The sequence below is a fragment of the Oryza brachyantha genome, chromosome 5, assembly GCF_000231095.2.
Source record: "Oryza brachyantha chromosome 5, ObraRS2, whole genome shotgun sequence".
In the NCBI taxonomy this organism is placed as follows: Eukaryota; Viridiplantae; Streptophyta; class Magnoliopsida; order Poales; family Poaceae; genus Oryza; species Oryza brachyantha.
The window spans coordinates 12275982-12291255 of record NC_023167.2 but is presented as its reverse complement, the minus strand read 5'-3'; the positions used below and the strand labels follow the sequence as shown (position 1 = coordinate 12291255).

Genomic DNA, 15274 nt, shown 5'->3' with positions numbered 1-15274 from the left:
TTAAATAAGACGGATATTTAAATGCTCGACACAAAAACTAAAAAATTGGTTTTTTTGGGACGGGGGGAGTACAGCTTTGGCAGAACTTGATCTTGAGGAAAGAGACGACGATGTTCAAGATCAAGGATTGCATTTATTGCAGTTAAGACTTAACCTCAAGGACCAGCAAATTGCAGTTAAGCCCTCAGCTCAACCCCCAAAGACCTGCATGTGTTAGTTGATGATAGGCAACGTTCAAACCCCGGCGAACCCGGGTTTCGAGTAGGGCTTAGAAAATGCCCGGTAAAAAACCTAAGCGCGAGTTCAGCAGTTGAGAGAAACAAAAATCGAACTTGACTCGATCCCTGGCTTTTGGGGTTTTCATGTTTTCTGTGGCTCTGGGGTTTTCAGGCTTTCTCAGTTTTTTTAATAAATTAGCGTGGTGGTCCACGTATATGCGCTGTTAGTATCGTTATAAATTATATTATAGGGTCTCTTATATAGATAATGATTACTTTTTAATTGTTTAATTTGAATTTAAATTTTTCTAAATTATATTTTTACATAAAACCTCATTTACTTATATTCTAAACTGTATTGGTACATAAACTCTTTTCTGCATAATATTTAATTTATAACTCAAAATTTAGATATTTCTAAATTATATTTATAAATGGACACTTTCTCTTAATTTTTCAAATTTTAAACTGAAATTTTAGATCTTTTCAAAGTATATTTACAGATGGACTTTTCCCTTAATACCAATTATTTAAAAAAATTTAATCTGAGATTTGATTTTTTCTAATTGCATTTACCCATGAACTCTTTTTATTATTTTCTTTATTTTAATTCTGAAATTATATTTCTAATATGATTCTTTTTAACCGGAATTTTAGATATTTCTAAATTGTATTTATAGATGGACTCGTCCCTTAATATTAATTCTTTTAAATTTTTTGATCCAAGATTTCCAAATTCTATTATAGATGGACTCTTCCCTCAATATCAATTACTTAAAAAAAATTATGCGAGATTTAGATTTTTCTAAACTTTATTACGCATGTACCCTTTTTATTTTTTTCTTTATTTTTAGTTGATCTTTTATTTCCTTGTCTAATTTTTAAAAAATAACATATTTTTATTGTCCGGTTCAAAAGAAACCGTTCTTTTCTCTCTCTTTTTTCCTCTTATGTTGATCAGGATTCTATAAGAGAACCTGATCTGTCCGATTGACATTTTTTCTTTTGTCCAATTAATTTTTTTTCTTCCAATGTCTGATTGACGTGATCTTTTCTCGATTGATCTTTTCTCTTTTTTTATTGCTATTGATTAGGATTCTATAAGAGATCCAGATATGTCCGATTGATTTTTTCGACTGATTGATCTTTTTTCTCTTATTTTTTTTCAAGTAATCTCAGAATTTCTAGCCCTTGAGAGATGACTTTTTTGTCCAATTGATCTTTTTTTCTCCTATTTTTCTTCAAGTAATCTCAGAATTTCCACGCCATGAGAGACGACTTTTTTGTCCAATTGATCTTTTTTTATTTTTCTCCTTTGTTTCTTCGATTAATCTTAAAATTCTAGCACATTAGAGACAATGCAGAGACTCATTTTCCTATTACTTAATATATAATACTAGCATATCTCCCATGCCTTACGGAATTTTACTAAAAAGTATTATTAGCATGTTAATAAATAGACTTAATAAAAGTGGTTTATATATAGATCTTAATTATTTTTTCTTTTAAAAAATGAGAAAGAACTTTCGATATTCCTCATTAATGATCCGCTGTATATGCTCCACACCACGGAAAATTCGGTCCACTCCTTCCATACTGCCGACAAATTAGAATGTCCGATTGATTTAAATTCGGTCCACTCCTTCCATACTGCCTAGCAATTAGAATGTCCAATTGATATTTTTTTGTCCGATTGATTTTTTTTTACTTTTTTGTCCTATTTTCTTCGATTAATCTCAAAATTTTTAACTCGTGAGGGACAAAGTAAAGAAATTTTCTATTATTTTATATATAATAGATAGATTTTAGGCTTTCTACCTCTAGATCCTTTTTCCTACCTCACATTCCCTCTACCCAAATCAAATATAATAAGTCAATTTTTTAACCCGCCTAAATGATCCTTCGCTCAAAAAAGACGGGATTCAGTGACATTGTCCCGTTACATTTTCGGTGACATTGAGTCACTGATACGTAGGACCCACGTAGATCCAGACACATGTGGATCTCACACGTCATTGACTTAATGTCACCGATAATATTAAGTGACAATCTTATTTAATCCGGATCCCTCGAAAATTGATGTGCGGGAGCAAGAGGCACATCCGCACTGACCGCACATGAGCCGCTGCCGCCTGTCCCTGGCTACGGAAGCTCCAGACCCCGGTGGCCTGGTCCCTGCCCGAGCCGTGCCTCAGCAAAGCTCCAAGGAACCTTCACCCTTCAGGTCCCCATATCCATCTTGCATCAGTGGATGGCCATGAACACACAGCGAGAGAAGGTCCGGCTAGATGCCCAGATCTCTATATGGATGCGTCTTACCAACACGATTGATGGTCCTAAGTTCTGTACAGTCATATATCCATTTGGATTGCTACCAAAATTTTTCTGTGTAGTAGATAGCAACCGTACCCAAGATATGACAAAGTTTTGGTTATTTATCAGTAGAGGATCAAGGAATAATGCTCGAACGGACAAACACTATTCTCCTCCCGGAATCTCTATAATACGAAATATGAGCAGATTGATTGGCTAGGATTGTGCCACAACGTGGCACTGCCGGTTGCTCCCTCTCTTCTCTTTCTTCTTCCCTTCACGGGTTCCTGAAGCGGAGGCCACCGCCGCGGGCCGCACGGGAGGAGAAGCAGGAGGCCGCCGCCGCACGGCCAGCGCTCGCCGCGCGCTCTCTGCCGCTGCCCCAGCCCGTGCTCCAGCGCCGTTGGTCGATCTGCCGCCACCGTCGCTGCCCCGTCCAGTGCCCCCGACGAGCCGCCGCAAAAGCTCCGCCGCCGTCGGTAGATCTACCACCATCGTCACCGCCCCGGCCAGCGCCTTCGAGATCTCCGCGGGGACGCGACGGCTGCCGCCCTCGACCCGTGGCTGCCGAGGTCACCCACGTTACCGCCGAGGTCCGCCGTCCCCAACGCGCCGTCCCCGAGATCTTCATCGGACGCGGCCCCCGGCCTGTCTCGCCGTTGGTCAATCTGCCTCCACCGCCGCCGCCCAGGGCAACGCCCCCGATGCGCCGCCCCAACCCGTTGCCCACCGCCGTGGCCCGATAGCCGAGAGAGAGGGGGGTATTGAGAGAGTGAAAAGATAAAAGAGAGAGAGGGGACATTGAATGGACTTCAAAAAATAACCAATATAGAAAAATTTTGTTGCTTACTTTGCAAAACAGTTTGTATATTTCTATCCAATAAATAATCTTTGGAGACTACTATTTGAATTTTAGTGTCTTGTTTTCCACATTTCATTAATAGCTAAATAAATAAAACGCATTTCCATTGTATTTACTTTCTCGCCCCACTGAAATTAAAAAATATAAATTTGCTATTATTTATTATTCTACCCAATAGTTGAAATTATACATTCATAATTACAGTCACCGAAAAAACTAAATTTGTCAATCTATAATTAATGAAACGTATTTTTCCCTACAAAACCAAATATGACCCCTATACTTTGTTGAGATAAAAAAAAAGACTTTGAACAGATAGAACACTACTCCCATCCGTTTACATTTTTTTACACATCAGTTTTGTTCCATAGACACTTCTAAATCCTAGTATTGCTGACGTACGTGTTGACAACGGCACATTCGTGGTCATTAGTGTTAAAATATCACTGACTTAACAATTTAATAATATGTTTTTGCCAAGATCATTCTTGATTCAACGTGCTAGAATAAAATAAGAATAATTTATCTAGATCTATTTATAATAAAAAATAACGGATAAATTAGATTTGCCAAAGCCATTTAGTAGTGACAACGCTATTTCTTTATTTAAAATAATTCATAACAATACATATTTATGGTTACAATAAAAAAACATTGTTCCTGTGTAATTACACGTGGCAAAGCCGCGTGTTCTTTCTAGTTTAACGACGAATCAGATGAATTTTGGTTTCAGCAAAATTCTGATAATATCGCTGTGTGGCTCGCTCGAATGAAGCCAAACCGACCGGCTATTCACGCCCACATCTTGTCCGACGGCGAACGCTGGCCGGTGGCCACTGCACGTCAGGTGAGACGCCAACGAACCGCATGGATTATGATGCATTCGTCGCGGCTCTGGAATGCCTCAATTCTCCCGAGTCCCGTCCGGAGTTTGATTTACAGCTGCACGTGCCAGTGGCTGATTCAGGATTTAAAAGTTAAGGGTTGTTATATTTTCGTCCTTCAGTCTCCTCTTCTTTTTCCTTCTCTCTTCTTCCCCTCTTCTCTCCCATATTTTACACAGGAGATCCAGCGTGTAGGGGGCTAGAGTCAGTCCCGGTAGATCCGCTCTTGGCACATGCTGATTTGACATGTCGCTGCTTACTCCTGTCGAAAATATTTATCGCTTAGGATAAAATTTGGTTAAATTTTCAAGTTCTTAGCCAACAATATTTTTTTAAATACTTTATTCAAATACAAGACAAAAGATATACATAGATTCTATTCAAAAATTACTATCATAATATCATAAATTTATTAGATTTTATAGATTTATTTTTACACAAAATTTCTTATCAAAATTTAAGATATTTGACTAAATCTTATTCTAAACAATAAATATTTCTCTAAGGAAGGGAGTACTAAATTCAATTAGAATTGATGAATTGCTAAACGTACTTCTAAGATATACATATATGTAAAATTATAAGTCATGTTAAAGTGCATTAAATGATAAAACATCACCAAAAATAACTAATATTGTGCTAATTTTGAGGATAAGACAAATGATAAAATATAGATTTAAAATTCAGCGACTTCAAATAAAAACAATTGAGGGACTAAATGGCAAGCTGAGGATTATAATCCAAAGCCAATTCCGAGCTTCAAAATGTTGACTCCGTGGTTGATTTTAGGAGTTCTATTTGTTACTCTTTTCTAGTTTTAATAGATAACTCATTGAATCTTAAACATGTGTTTGACCATTTCTCTTATTCAAAATACTTGCGTAACTATTATTTATTAAATGTATTTTAACTATAACTTATATTTTGGACATTCACACAAAAAAAAATTGAACCACGGGTACTTGCTCGCTTTTATTTCCATTTTCATGATTGCTAACAAGTTAGATAAAAAAATATCCAAAGTGCCAAAAACAGCGTTCTAAGATTTAAAAAATAATTTATCCGAAATTTACAGCCTACTACTCCCTCCGTCCCACGTTATATGTGATTTTGACTTTCTGTTTGTGATGTTTGACCACTCGTCTTATTTAAAAGTTTAGTACAAATATAAAATTTTACAAGTAACACTTAAACTACTTTTGATAATAAACAAACTAATAATATTTTTAAAATATTGAATAAGACAAATGATCAAACATTACAAATAGATGTAAGTCAAAATTCCATATAATATGGGAGCAAAGTAGTATTATATTTGCTCTAAGATAAAAGATGATGTGATAAGTGAGTTAATTAAGAAAGAGAATGAAACTACACACCACCCAAGACATCATTGGATGAGTAATATTAAATTTAATATAAATTAATTGTGTTTAGCACTAATTTTTTTACGTAAAAGATATACGGAGTATAAATTATAACTGTTGTCTCGTATTAGAATGGCTCGTCCACACGCTCACCTCGAGCAGAGCCGAAAAAAAGCTCAAAAATCCCCAAATCCAGCGGCACAGTAGCAGTCCGCACTCCCCAGCAGCGACCGACCACCAACTAGGCAAACCCCTCGTACAGGATGGCGCCGCTCTATCTCCTCCTCCTCCTCATCCTCCCCTCGCTCCTCGCTGCTCCGGCCTGCGCAGAGGAGGTCCCGGACCGCTACGCCGTCCTCCAGGCCCCGCGGGCCGCGGCGGCCAAGGAGTACCTCGACCCGACCTTCCCGCTTCCCCAGCCCCCACCGGCGGCGCCGTCCTGCACCGTGCCGGTCCTCTCCTACTCCTTCGGCGACACCTACGGCGCCGCGCCGGCCAAGGCCTCGTACGCGCCCCCCGCCGGGTGCCCCGCGCCGTGGTCGCTCGTCGTGCTCACCTTCTCCGCCTCCTGCGCCGGCGACCAGTACGACCGCGTCGCCGCCGTCTGGCTCGACGGCGCCGAGCTCCTCCGGACCACCACCGCGGAGCCGACCCCTGAGGGCGTCCGCTGGACCGTCCGCAAGGATGTCACCCGCTATTCCGCCCTCCTCCGCTCCCCGCCCGGCGGCGTCCTCTCCGTCATGCTCGAGAACGTCGTCAACGACAAGTACACCGGAGTGTACAGCGTCAACGTCTCCCTGGAGTTCCACGGAACCCCGCCTTACCTCTCCGACGCAGCAGCCTCCTCCTCTTCCCCTGCCGGCGTCGCCAGCAACGATCCCGAGGCACCTATGCTGCCGGATTCATACTTCCAGCCGGCGGATCTCATCATCCCGATCTCGGATGGCATCGGGAATGGCAAAGGCGGCTACTGGTTCCGCATCCAGAACGCGTCGGATTCGCACTCCAAGTTCGTGACCATTCCGTCGAGCACCTACCGTGCAGTCCTGGAGGTCTTCGTGTCCCCTCACTCCAACGACGAGTACTGGTACTCCAACCCGCCAGACATCTACATCAAGGAGAACAACCTCACCACGCGGAGGGGCAACGCGGCGTACCGCGAGGTCGTCGTCAGCGTGGACCACCGCTTCGTCGGCTCGTTCGTGCCGTTCCCGGTCATCTACACGGGCGGCATCAACCCGCTCTTCTGGCAGCCGGTGGCCGCGCTCGGCGCGTTCGACCTGCCCACCTACGACGTCGAGCTGACCCCATTCCTCGGCCTCCTGGTCGACAGCAACGCCCACGAGATCGGCCTCAGCGTGGTGGACGGCATCGCCGAGTGGCTCGTCGACGCCAACCTGCACCTCTGGCTGGACCCCAGCACGTCGGACGTCCACGCCGCGCTCGGCTCGTACCAGACGCCGCGCCTGAAAATCTCCCGCCAGTACTCGACGCGGCTGCTCGAAGGCAGGTTCAAGATCAAAGCCAAGAGGAGATCCTCCTTCAGCGGCTGGGTCAAGTCCTCGTTCGGCAACTTCACCACGGAGGTGGAGACGGAGCTGAAGGCGACCAGCCTGGTCGAGTTCACCGGCGACGGCAAGAACAAGACCGTCTCGCTGGAGGCGAAGCAGGAGACGAAGACGCTGATCCGGGCCGACACGAGGAAGGTGATCGGCAAGGTGGAGAGGGAGGCCAAGTACCCGTTGTCGCTCTTCACGGAGACAGAGGACGGCGAGAACGGCACGTCCCTCATCACGGTGACCCTGTCCCACGGCCTCAGCGTGGAGACGGAGACCGAGACGAGGGCCTTCGAGAGCAAGGAGAAGCTCGACGACCGGCAGACCGCGGAGGGGTGGATGGTCGTCATGGACCACGACGTGGTGAACGGGTCGGTGGCGACGACGCAGGCGTACCGCTTCAGCGACGAGGACAGGGAGTACGAGCGGACGATCGACGTCATGGACGGCGCCGTGCTGAGCGACAACGTCACCGAGAGCTTCAGCGCCCTGGCTGGCGCCGGCGCGGCGGACGCTTGCTGGCGCTGCCGTGGAAGGAGCTGCGACGGAGCCGGCGCGGCGGCGTGCCGGGTCCACGCCGGCATTGCTGCGCTGCAAGGCCCGGACCAAGATTAGCGTGATCGATTGATACGAAATTAATACAGGTGGAATTCGTCGCCTCGAAGAATTCTTGTGTGCAGAGCTGTTTCCAAGGGCATCGACGTGATCAAGATTACCGTTTTCTTTCTCAGGGGTAACTTTAACTCTGCACTGTGATCTGTATTTAGCATATAGCTTCAGCAATGTTCTGTATGTATGCCGTGTATAGGGTTTTGTTTATGTGATCATCGTTTCTGCCTTTTGCATTTCTGTTCTGAAAAGTTTTGCGGTGCAGGTTTTGGATGTGTCTGTTTCAATAAAAGCATAATAAAGCTGAAAATTGCAGACTGTTATATCAACCCTATATTACACAAACTGGATTTACTCATTATTATCATCGTGCAGATGCATCTACCGTTCTAAAATCAACCGTAGAATCATCGGACGATCTAGATTTACTTGCTCCACTGTCCTGGCCTCCGCACTCCCCTGTCCCCCACGCCCCTGATCTCCCTCACGAGCGCAGCCCCACGCGGCCCCCTCCAAACCCTATCATCTCCATCTCTTCAACGCCATTGTGGCCATCACGGTGTCTCGCCGATCCTCCGCGGCAGAAGCACTGTTGCTACGTCTCGTTGTCACACCGTCTCTCCCCCCATTCCCCTCAAGCCCTAGAATTGCCGCTCGATCTGGTACGCCCTCATCTTAGCCTCCGACGCTGTATGTTCTTATGGGATATGCGGTAGTTTCTCTCGCATGTGTTGATGAAGTTATCGAATGGGGCGGCCAGCATGTGACCGAGGAAGATGTGCAAGGTCGGACTCTAGCACTCCGCAACTTCTCCTTCCCCAACAAAACGTCTAGCTGCAAGTAGTTCTGCTTTGAGGTGATAAAGTGGAACACCCGTGATCAGCATATGCATCAGTACATCAGTGAGTGACTCCTACATATCGATGGTGTTCCTTTTTCTCTTGTAGAGTTTTGAAGATAACTGCAAGTTAAAGAGTTGCCATCTAATCTTATTTATAGAAGACAAGGGATAGAACAATTCTGATTTTGAATGAGTTGCTTTATTTTTTCGGTCTCCGTAGTCAATGTTTACCTTTTTATTACCAGGTTTAAATACTCCCAGCTTGTAGCTGTTGGAGCATCGTAATTTTGGAGATTTTGTACATCTTCATCTAACCCTATGATAGATAGTGGATCAGTGGCAATATATTTTTATGAATATGTTATTATTATATGTGTTTTCCAAGGTTATGTGATTGCTATATTTATGCTTACGAAATTAAGTTTTGTAATTTTTTCTCCTTATCAGTATTGGACTTGGAATGGCAGTTGGTAGGCGCTCCATGCCCGCAAGTGATCATTGGCAGCGGGTGTTGATGGGCTCATGGCCACAACAGCGGTCACAGAAAGACAATCACTAACAAGATACATATATATGTATATTTTTTTGCTTCATATATGTATGCCATTTTATAATCATGCTTATAAATTCTGCAGTGATATCTATTCACTTGGTGTTATTACCTTAATTTCTGAACATCTCCATATCACTAGAGGATCTAATTTAGTGATTACTTTTTCTGTTATAATTTATAATCTATTCTTACCTGGAAAGACTTAGATTGCCTATTATTACACATGTTGTAAGAACCAAATTATGCAGTCACATCTCATGATCAAGTAGATTTAATAAATTAGAGGTGAATAAAACAATGGTTCTTTTTAACATGACAGAAAAGGGATGTGTGCTATAGATTGCTCATATAGATAAGTAAATTAGTCTACTTCACATGAAAGTATCAACTTGCTTCTAATATTGTCAAATTTAGGTCCTTACCTTCCATCTTCCCATCAAACAATTGGTTGTTTCAGACACCCAGTTTACAAATATATTTATTTGCGCTGAGTTATGAATGAAGTTGGTCCTTATATTCTTATGAGATGATTATTTTCTTGCATCTCATATCGTTGTCTACGTAGCAAGTATAGTTGTATTCTACCTGCTTCTAATAAAGCAATGTCAATGAGCAGCCAAATGCCTAGCTATTAGTTAAGTTTAGGAAGCACAATGAAGTGTATTGATGATTTATCCTTTTTCCATTTTATGGATTGAGATAATAAAATATTTGTTACCATTATGTCTTGAATTATGAAGTGCTAGGTATAATCTTACATGTTCTGTTTAGTCCACTTGAAGACTTGAGTTATATGGTAGCTTATCCCTCCAAGATACCAGATATTTAGATCACAAAATTCTACGCCCTCAAGTCCCATGTATGGGATGTATTTCTTCATATTCAGCCAAGAGATGTATCTCTCCGTATTCGGGCAATTATCTAATTCAAGTAGACTCATAATTCTTCAGTTATTTTGAAGGCATTTAAGTAGATTATTCTACCATTTTTCCTTAAATTGTAAAGGGAATTCTTAGTGTTAGATATATGAGCCTACTGCTTTGCATCATATTATAGAGAAGCAAAAGTAGCTATTTGAGCTTCAGATAAAGATGGTCCAATCATCAACTTAGTTGGTTTGCCATTTAGCTAAAGGAGTAGTTGTGTGTTAGTCTTGAGTATTGATCTCTTTTACTTTTTTTGTCATAAAATCAAGATACGGAGACAAATCACAGGGTGATTATGACAGAGAAGTGCCTGATTGGCATTTCACTTAGATCTTGAGCATCCCCTTCATCCCTTCCTACTATGTGGTCCCTTTGGTTGCTCTGGCATAGCTGCTTCGGTTGAGACATGGTTCGGTTGATGTGCTAGAATGCTGCCCTGCTACCTCTAATTTGAACTAATTCTAGGGCTTATTGTAGCTGTCGTGGTGTTCTACATTTGTTGATGCTTTTCGCAGCTTTACGGATGAGGCAGACACTACTATTGTTGATGTTGCTTGGCATCGTTTTCTAGCGGAGGCAACTAATAGCAGGTTTTTTTATCGATATTTGGGGGCTATGTTTGATACTCCCTCTGTCCCAAAATAAGACAATTTTTTGACTATCTGTGTCAAATGTTTGAACATTCGTCTTATTTGAAAGTTTTTCAAGAAATTGAAAAAAAATAGTCACAAGTAAAGTACTATTTATGATTTATCATCTAATAAAAATAAAAATATTAACCGTAAATTTTTTTTAAATAAGATGAAGCATCAAACATTGTAGCTAAAAAGTGAAAGATTGGTTTATTTTGGGATGGAGGGAGTATTTGTTTGCTGAAACAGAGGTTGACAATGATGCAATTTTTTCCATTTAAAACATTTCAATTAGTAGCGGTTTCAAAAGATCAAGATTCTTACTTTTTGGTGTATTGATATTTGTATAGGGTACTTGTAAAAAACACAATTTGCTTGTTTGAGACAGTGGATACCATTAATGTCTCTGTTTGACACTTTGTAGTTTGGGGGTCATCTTTGGGCTTTTTGAAAGAAAAACTAAACAACATATTTGCGAACAAAAATAATTTACGGATACAAGTTATATATGTGTGTGCTTTTTATAGTGATCTAAACGCAAAGGCTAAAAAATAAACTACAATAAAAAACAGTAAAAATCAAATTCAAATTTTGGCTTATGGTAAAAGACAAAAGATACATCTGTTATAGGAGGCTGACTATTTTAATTAGTAGCAGTGAAACTATTTAATAATTGCGTCTTAATTGGATGCACCTTAACATGGATTTTTGAGTATAACTATTCTTAAGTTGGTTTGGAGTCTGAAGGCATACGTCTAAGGGCACTTCAATATTTTTTTTAGCCTCAAGGATTGCTATATGGGTAACGTTTATGCGTCTCAAAATAATCTCATGATATGCTTTGGTTGAAACTTAATCATTATATTTTGTTATTTCCGTTACATATCAAATATGTCCGTGGCGTTAGCACATGTAAATTACTATCTATCCTATAGTATTTACTCATTAGACAAATTAAATGACTCAAATTATTTGCATCAAATCCGATGGTCCAAGTTCCATCTAACCTCCTTCTATTTACTGGCTCCCAAAATCACGTGCATTTTTCATATCCTCCCTACGTCAAATTTAATGTATTGAATTTCGGTCAAATATAGATCCAAAATTCAACGTATCATAAAAAGGCCAGAGGGAGTATTACAAATACCACCATGTTATCTCGATCGAATCTTTGTTTAATTGTTCGTCGTTTAATGTTTTTATGCAAATATAGAATATTATGCATCATTCTTATAGTTCACTTACTAATAATGAATAAAATACATAAATAAATAATTTTTATATGCATATATATATCAACACGAATGTTCAACCTTAGACCTCTAAATCAACGGCATTAAATAACACCGGATATTAATTAATGATGTATCATATATATATATATAAAATCTAATATTTATATGTATGTTTGTGTTGACAATATTAAATAACGAGAGATATTTTTCACACGGTGTTATTTGTAATACTCCCTTAGGATTTTTTTATATGTATATATCAACGCGAATGAATTAACAATGTCAAATAAAAAAGGAACGAGTATAAAATAATTTTTTTAATATATACGTACATATATTATTTAAATATAAGCCTTTATCCTACTAACAGAAATAACTACTCCTACACTAAGCATTTGACGTTCCAGGGAGTTTAGTTGAACGGGTACTGTATTTTACACCAAACAGAAAACTAGAAATTGTATTCACAACCCATGCAGAAACAGCTGCGAATAATAAACGGAACAACTATTCGTTTGTTTTGACCAATAGAAAGAAATACGATTGAGATATCGGCAGCAGGATTAATGCGTTCGAGATAACGGCGGCAAAATTAATTTTGAGTGGTTGTTGGAGTCCAGTTTTCTCCGCGCATGGATTTCATGCATTGCATGCAGTTGCATTAAGGAGCTGCAGTTAGTTGGCTATTATCTAGACATGCACATACATTTCGTAGCCATGCACATGCATTTTTTATTGGCGAGGTATCTTAGCACAAAATAAGTGGAGACTGATTCTCTAATTAATTGATCGGAGAGCACAATCTGTGCTTCCGAACTACCTTTAGAATTATTTTTTTGTGCAGAAATTTGTTCATGGATCATCAAAGCGCACAGGGATTAATTTCTGTTAATTGTTTCTACTAATTGTTGGAGCAAAAAAAAGTATGGACTTGTTTCTCCTAATTGTTGGAGTAGAAATAATTATTGGAGCAGAAACAGTAGTATGGACTTGTTTCTGCTAATTGTTGGAGCAGAAATAATTAATTTTTATGCAGAAATTTGGTCATGGATCGCCAATGCACACATGGATTAATTTATGTTAATTGTTTTTGCTAATTATTGGAGCAGAAATAATTATTGAGATGTTTCTGTTTGTGAGAGAATAAACATGCTTATTTATAATAACAAAGTCTAGAGATAAAAGCACAAAACAATGACATTAGTTTCAGTTTCCTAGCCAGAGAAGCAACACAGATATTTTCTATTTTCTAGCTGGAGGAGCAGCAACGATCTGATAATACAAAATTTTGGTGTTGAATCAATCAATATTACTTAAAGATAAACAAGCCCATTAATGTGCAGGAGTAACTACATATGGTAGTAGTATCTAATTTTCCAAAAGCCTTTATCCTAATACCAGGAGTAACTACTCCTACACTAAGCATCTAACATATGTCTCTAGTGAGTTTACTTGAATGGGTATTGGATTTTGCAACAAATAGAAAACTAAAAATTATATCCACAACTCATGCAGAAAAAACTGCGAATAATAAATGGAACGACTAATCGTTTGTTTTGACCAACAGAAAGAAATACGATTGAGATATCGACAGCAAGATTAATGCGTTTGAGATAACTGCATGAATGAGCTGTAGTTAGTTGGCTATTATCCGGGCATGCACGTACATTTCGTAGCCATGCACATGCCTTTTTTATTGGCGAGGTAGCTTAGAATAAAATAAGTGGATACTGATTCTCTAATTACTTGATCGGAGAGCAGAATCTGTGCTTCCGAACTACCAGTAGAATTTTTTTTTGTGTAGAAATGTGTTCGTGGATCATCAAAACGCACAGTGATTAATTTCTATTAATTGTTTCTACTAATTGTTGGAGCAAAAACAATAGTATGTACTTGTTTGTGTTTAGATTAACTCACATGTAATTGATTGCGGGAGCTATTTTCGGTAGTATTTGTACTACTTCGTCGGATTTTTTAGATGCCACTAAATTTCGGACCTATACAATATCATAAGTCATTCATAAAATAAATAAACAATATGTTTGGGTCCAAATTAAATTTTTTAATTAATATATATGCACATGTATAATCTAATCTACCTTATACTGATAAAATATATTAAAAACTTTCTATGAAATATAAACTTGTATTAGAAACTTTGTATATGTTATGCATAGACAAAATCTTTGATATTAGAAGCTTCCTATAAAATATAAATTTATACAATATATAACTCCGGTAATTATGCTATATATACACATACAACACAACCAAGTTGCTGCGTTTGATTTGAAACTTAGTAAAAGTTAACTCCAAATTCAAAATATAATTTCATTGATTTTTTCCCAAACTTTAGTTGCTTGCTTTTTTTTGGCATGTAACTCAAATCAGAAATTGATGTTGGAAAAGACGGTGAGTTATGTGAATTTAATATTTAATATTATATTAAAATTAAATATACTTGATATTTAGAAAAAGTGGAGTTATGTGAAACATGTGGTCACTTTTGTTACATTTGTTATAAATCTGATGATTATAGTATGTTATAAATAACTGAGTGATATTTGTTATAAATCCGATGATGGTAGTACATTATAAATAATTCTGGTATCTCATGACATATATTATTTAGTAGCAAAATAATACTATAGCTATCATATTTTTCATAATCACACATAGGTAATTATTCATGTTACTCTTGCTAATAATCACTCATGTATTGCTTTACGAGTTACTCATGCTAAACTATATTTTATAATTAAGCAATTTGTATTTAAAAATAGTACATTAAACACTATTCTTTTATAATGTATTATTGAACATATTACGGTACCGTAGTGTTAGCACGAGCATATTACAAGTTTATATAGTTCTACATACTATCTCTATCCTATAATAAATACAACAATATATTTTAAATATGGATGACATTTATTATGATATGGAAATAATGCAATGTTGTAAAATATATAAGTTTATAACTTTACCATGGTAGCACAATCAAGAATGGATGAGTCACGATACTGCATTAATGCCACACCATTAGGCTGGAGTAAAGACCCATACCCCGTCTAGCCACTGTCCGATCTCGAACACGGTCAAGATCCAACGGCCGATGGAGTCCCCCTCCACTTGACTAACCAAGTCACACTGTTCCCTTTTGACCAGGCGCGGTGAGCAACGCTTCGATCCGCCATGCGGGAGCTGGAATTAAACGAAACAAGTTGATTAACGGAATCTCAGCCCAACAATAAATCAACATCACCATGCGTCGCATG

At 39.3% G+C, this 15274-nt stretch overlaps 1 protein-coding gene across 1 annotated transcript; it reads left to right on the top strand.

Moving 5' to 3' along the window:
• Positions 1 to 5804: 5804 nt before the first annotated feature.
• Positions 5805 to 8135, top strand: LOC102707218 (peptide-N4-(N-acetyl-beta-glucosaminyl)asparagine amidase A). Its single transcript, XM_006655229.3, has one exon. The coding sequence runs from the start codon at positions 5908 to 5910 to the stop codon at positions 7813 to 7815; it is 1908 nt and encodes a 635-aa protein (XP_006655292.1). The 5' UTR covers positions 5805 to 5907; the 3' UTR covers positions 7816 to 8135.
• The last annotated feature ends 7139 nt before the right edge of the window (positions 8136 to 15274 follow it).

Excerpts from the sequence above, each read along its gene's own strand:
- LOC102707218 (XM_006655229.3), top strand. The coding sequence starts at position 5,908 with ATGGCGCCGCTCTATCTCCTCCTCCTCCTCATCCTCCCCTCGCTCCTC.